The sequence below is a fragment of the Cryptotermes secundus genome, unplaced genomic scaffold (genome assembly GCF_002891405.2).
Source record: "Cryptotermes secundus unplaced genomic scaffold, Csec_1.0 scaffold793, whole genome shotgun sequence".
Lineage (NCBI taxonomy): Eukaryota > Metazoa > Arthropoda > Insecta > Blattodea > Kalotermitidae > Cryptotermes > Cryptotermes secundus.
Genome location: NW_019722435.1, coordinates 603,578 through 608,782, shown reverse-complemented (window position 1 = coordinate 608,782; position 5,205 = coordinate 603,578). Strand labels below are relative to the sequence as shown.

At 40.3% G+C, this 5,205-nt stretch overlaps 1 protein-coding gene and 1 long non-coding RNA gene across 7 annotated transcripts in view; one reads left to right on the top strand and one right to left on the bottom strand.

Annotated features, from left to right (window-relative positions):
• Positions 1 to 27: 27 nt before the first annotated feature.
• LOC111861489 overlaps positions 28 to 5,205 on the bottom strand; it is a 234,559-nt gene continuing 229,381 nt past the window's right edge. For all 4 annotated transcript variants that reach the window (XR_002842247.2, XR_004512690.1, XR_004512689.1 and 1 more), the window contains 2 exons: positions 1,430 to 1,722; positions 28 to 440 (listed from right to left, as the gene is read on the bottom strand). This is a non-coding gene — a long non-coding RNA (uncharacterized LOC111861489). The remainder of the gene's footprint in view (positions 441 to 1,429; positions 1,723 to 5,205) is intronic.
• LOC111861487 (serine/threonine-protein phosphatase 2A activator) overlaps positions 2,507 to 5,205 on the top strand; it is a 12,287-nt gene continuing 9,588 nt past the window's right edge. The window contains exons 1-4 of one of the 3 annotated variants that reach the window (XM_023846109.2): positions 2,507 to 2,611; positions 2,807 to 2,895; positions 4,269 to 4,472; positions 4,571 to 4,788. In XM_023846109.2, coding sequence (XP_023701877.1) covers positions 2,863 to 2,895; positions 4,269 to 4,472; positions 4,571 to 4,788 — 455 coding nt within the window. In that variant the 5' untranslated portion in view covers positions 2,507 to 2,611; positions 2,807 to 2,862. Of the gene's footprint in view, positions 2,716 to 2,806; positions 2,896 to 4,268; positions 4,473 to 4,570; positions 4,789 to 5,205 lie in introns of all 3 variants that reach the window. The other 2 variants (XM_023846107.2, XM_023846108.2) reach the window with 2 other exon arrangements.

Below are 5,205 nucleotides of genomic sequence, written 5' to 3'. Positions count from 1 at the left end.
CCCCCCCTCAATGTCCTGTGCCTCACCGTGGCGAGGGGGTGTAACAATGAATGACGCATTAGTTCGTGTGAGACAAACACAGTTCTGAAATTCTCTCCATCACAATGTAATATGTACGTCTGGCTATGCTTCCAAATTGCCCATGTTTGGTGGGTGATTATTTCGCACCTTCTTCTTATCCCTTGTATGTATTCACAAGTTTCTAATGAACTCTTACATTACCTGGCTGTCCAACCACCAACTGCAGCATCAGTGCCCCTCCAAGTCGGTACTCTTTAACACTCATTACGTGTGGACAGTCCTTAATGATTTAGACAAGTGCGTTTGTGAGAGAAATAACATTTCCTTGACTGTTAACTCGAACTGTTTCCACATGGACTGGCATCCTTCACTGGCTAAAGCAGGACAGAGCAAAAGATTTCTGGTGCATCACCTCTCTTCTGGAAATTAAATCACATCAAACATTTCAATTATCTGACAATTTACAATGATGATGATAACAAGATGTGAATTTAACTATCTTCATTAAAAGTTTCTGACTATATGATTATACCGTATTCAGTGCTATCAGTTTTGTTTGAAATGTTTTATACCAAACCGGTAATTATGGAAATGAAAAAGTAAAAGCACTTTAAGACAGTGTACGAGGGGGGACCCAAAAATAACTGGAAACGACCTGTTGCGCTCGCATGCTTTGTAGTTACAAGTTGTGCTGCTAGGTGGTGTTAGCTGGGGGTCTCCCGCGACTGTTAGTGAGCTGGCGTCAGTCTGAGTTAAGTGGTTTGTCTGTGGTGCTCTGTTGTGTGCGTTCCTGTTTCAACCCTTTGGCGATTAGTGAGATGGCCAACCAGAAGGAACAAAGAGTGTGAGTGAAATTGATGAAGATCGTCGAAAGACCATTGACCAACTTTCTGAGGAAACGAACATCTCATGGAGCACGGTCCAGCGAATTTTAACCGAAGGTTTGCACATGAGATGGGTGTCTGCAAAATTTGTTCCTCGCTTGCTCGGAGATGACCAAAGAGAAAACCGCGTGAATGTTTGCCGCGAGTTGAAGAGTGAAGTGCAGTTTTCCCTAACAGAAAGCAAAATTCTGGTGAACTGGTATAACAGACTCCTTCCATCAATCAGGCAAGTCTTCCTTATTCCAAATTGAATTAATTAGCTTATGGATCTTAGAACGTAATATTTCACGTCCTGTTTGAACCACTTCTGCCGGAATTTGATGACTACCTGACAATTTATACCTTTTGTTCACATTTTCCATTTAATTTAACTAGGAACTTCGCAGAATTTCATGCAATGTTGTATATACATTACTTCAAATATTTAGTAAACTATTTCGTTTCACATTTAAAACGTGAAACGTGTTTCAAAACAGCATAATCTTACTTTAAACTGGAATATACAGATACACTACACTACCTACCTGTTGACAATTTGTCATCCAGTAACTATTCTCTGCAGTGTTCCTTTAGTCCTCGTGGTGTTTTGCAGTAATGTGTTTTCCAGGTAGACGAAGAATAATGCTGCAGTCAATGTATACATGTAACAAGTCTAACTGTTATTAACCATGCGTTTCAGTCGGTCCACTATGTTCTTCGCTTTCACTGATTATTCTCACGCCATTTTTCCTTCTGGTTTTCGCGCGCAATTCTTTCATCTCTCGTGATTTTCTCCAATTCCATCTGACAGGACTCGCTAGCTCAATGTACCTGCAAACTAATTAAGTTTCGTGTAAGATTTGAGTTTTTCACGGCGGTCACTATGAAGAAAGCAGTCTTCTGGGATTTGGCACCGTGTATATGTGGTGTTAACCGACGTTTCGGAGGAACGTATCGCCTCCATCTTCAGGGTAGAAGGAAAAATATAAGAAATCCGCAAGCGAAGAGACCGTAAGAACCGGTAAAAGCAGACTGGTGTTGGAAATATACACAGCTACGTGAGAGCAGTGAAGGAAAGGGGGAAGGACAAGTATACAAGTGAAATCAGTAGCGGGGGGGGAAAGGAGCTTGGACAAGCAGGGTTGTGTGTTGGGGGAGACAAAGGCAAGGTTATAGGCTGGGCACTAACCCTTAAGCTGCGGGGGGGATTGTTATGTTAGTCAGTCATGGCCTGTGTAGTGTAGCCTTCTGGATCTGGCGGCATATCCCAGGGGGGCTTTTAAGAGAACAGATGAGAGGCTTCCATGACTTGCTGAGACAAAAGCGGACTTACTCAGCCCGATAAGTATTATTTACAAGGTGAATGCGCGAAATTATAAAATACAGTCATGCGTTACGTCGGACGAACCAACCCACTTAAGCTGACGTAATCATTTTAGATCATTTAATTCGATCTTAGTTTCCTTAGTGCGCGCCTGCTAAGCTGGAAACAAGTTGCGTACTTTAAATCGGCGACATTTCTGGGAAATTTCGGTTGCGTTGGGGATTCCAGTTTCCTTGGTGTGCCCTAGCCCTAAGATTGTACAGCTTAGTATGAAATGCGCATGATGGCAGCACAAGCCTGAAATATATATCAGTCGTGTTTCGTTCCGCAATATGGCGCTGCTCTCTTCTATAGCTGCTGTGTAGACAGAACGAAAATCATTCAAAACAAGAGTCGTGACATGGTTCGTTGATGTTTTAAAATATTTTCTGTAACTGTCAAAGATGGATTCTGTTGGTACGTTAAAGGGTTATTAAAGGCCGTTTCATGTTGCTCTGGAAGTGACAGGTTATAAATGTAAATTCTTGGAATTAATACAATTTTAAAACGTGGGGTTGCCCTATTTTCTATTTTTCTGATAGTTCTGTTTCTTTTACAGTATCCGAAGATCATGAATATTTGGTGCCTAAGAGGGCCATTACATCCGTTGAGGACATGCAAATTTGGGAGAAGTCGGAAGCGTACTTTGTATGTTGTAAAACTCATTTTAATTGAACTGTTATTTTTAGCTTTATACTTTAAGACATGAGACATATTTCGCTTTTGTACAGAATGAGAGCCATTTCACTTAAAGTATATAGTGTCGAAAGTAACAAAGGAAGAAGCTATTGCATCGGTTACCATTACTTAATTGATCAATTAGGAACAACTGTGAAAGGATTTACATTTCGAGTTGGTTTGCAGATTTACAACCAATGCAAGGATGTTACTGATTCCCTAGCAGAAGCTGATGACACTGTGAGTCATATCCTATTGTCCAGGAGCATAAACAATCAGTGACAAGCGCAGAGTTGTCCATCCTTCTAGATGTGCATGTCACTCACTTGTCATTTTTCATGGTAGTTGCACTCAGTTATCTGTGGGTAGAATAAGGTTGAACAGCCTGTAGTTTTGTTTCCATATTATGTAAAATTTCAGTTATAAATAAAAGCTGGGAAATTTCCACATATGACAAGTGAACAGTCTCATGAGCCGGTTGAAAACAATGGTTGTTATTGGACAGAAACGTGAAAGACAGTATAGGGTGCTGACAGAAGAATTGGATGAAATGGTAGAGGTTTGTTGAGCTCAATATGAACTATATGTAACTTTTAAAAAACAATGACCATACAAAAAATCTTGTGTTGTGTTGGTTTAAATGAATATGACCAGTGTACTCTTCCAATTTAACTTTGTATGCCTTTTACATATGGGGTAGCCTAGAAGAGAATTTAGAGAACATCAAAGAGCAGTTTCAGAAATTCCCCACAAAGAATTATGGAGAGTTAGCCACATCGTAATCTGAAGGTATGAAGAATGGATTAAGGAAAACGGATGTTTTTAGAATCTACGGCAAGGGTAGGTGTATTACTGTTACAGCTTGCAACAACTTTCATCTGTTATTGACTGATTATGTGACTGATCACTGGATGATGATTCACAGTGACAATGTAATGTGGGCTTCACAGCCAAGCAGGAAAAAAGTAGCCTTGTATACTTAATATATGACTGAAATTTTGAACAGTTAGTTCTATAACCCTTTATGGGATTGTGAGCAGAGGATTAAATGTATGTTGCAGATCTTGTCTCTGTTATTAACTGGATAATGTCATTAAATACAAAGTGCTTATTTCACACTATACCCTACTACATTCCTTATATGGCTAAGAATAAGAACCAAAGTTTAAAATTATCACACCATGTAAATGGAATTGTAAATCTCATGACTCAATTTAATACTTGCTGAAATAAAGAAGTGCCATGGAACAGAATTTGTCCTCACTTTGTGGCTTCATTTAGCACAGTACTGTCAATTTTAATTGTGATATGTAAACATGTTTCCCCCACCCCCTTCCACACAGGAGTACTTGGGCTTCATCATGGCACTTAATGAGGCCGTGAAAGGGAAGTCCTTGTCAGTCGAATGTCCTGAGAGTGATGTGACAAAAGGAATGGTCAGTCTACTTGACAAGTTGGATGTTTGGATAGAAGAAACGCCTCCTATAGAGCAGCCTCAGAGGTTTGGCAATCAGGCGTTCAGGACTTGGTACAAGAGAGTAAAGGAGGTACTGTTTTAAATGTTGTTTTAGAAATTTCGTAGAATTTTTATTGTGCAAGGTCATACAAAAATAGTGTCATAATAATATTGTTATTACTACAACAGGGAGCAATGCAACTTCTTCAGGAGGCACTGCCAGGGCGATTTCATCGGGCAGTCCCAGAGATAATGCTGTATCTTTCGGAGGGATTCGGTAACTCAACACGAATTGATTATGGCACAGGCCATGAGATGTCATTCATTATGCTCATGTGTTGCCTTTTTAAAATTGGATCCTTGCTTGAGGAAGATAAAGTGGCTGCTGTTACTCGTATATTCAACAGGTGAAACGCTATCACATACTTTAGTAGGATATAATGCTTTATCAATACTGATTGATCAGTTAGATGCTTGTTTGAACGGATTTAACAGAGTTGGATATGTACTGTTTCAAAGTAGTTGTGACCTTGCTTACTTACTTACTCATGGAGCTGAGCCCTTCTGGAGGAGCCACCAAATCTGCAGCTACTCAAGACTTTCCCAGCATTTTATGGAACCCGAAGGTTCATTACCGTATTCACAAGAGCCCTCCACTGGTCCCTATTCTGAGCCAGATCAATCCAACTGATACCATCCCATCCTGTCTCTCCAAGATCCATTTTAATATTGTCCACCCACCTACACTTTGGTCTTCCCAGTGGTCTCTTTCCTTCTGGCTTTCCCACCAATATCCTATACGCATTCCTCTTCTCGCCCATGCA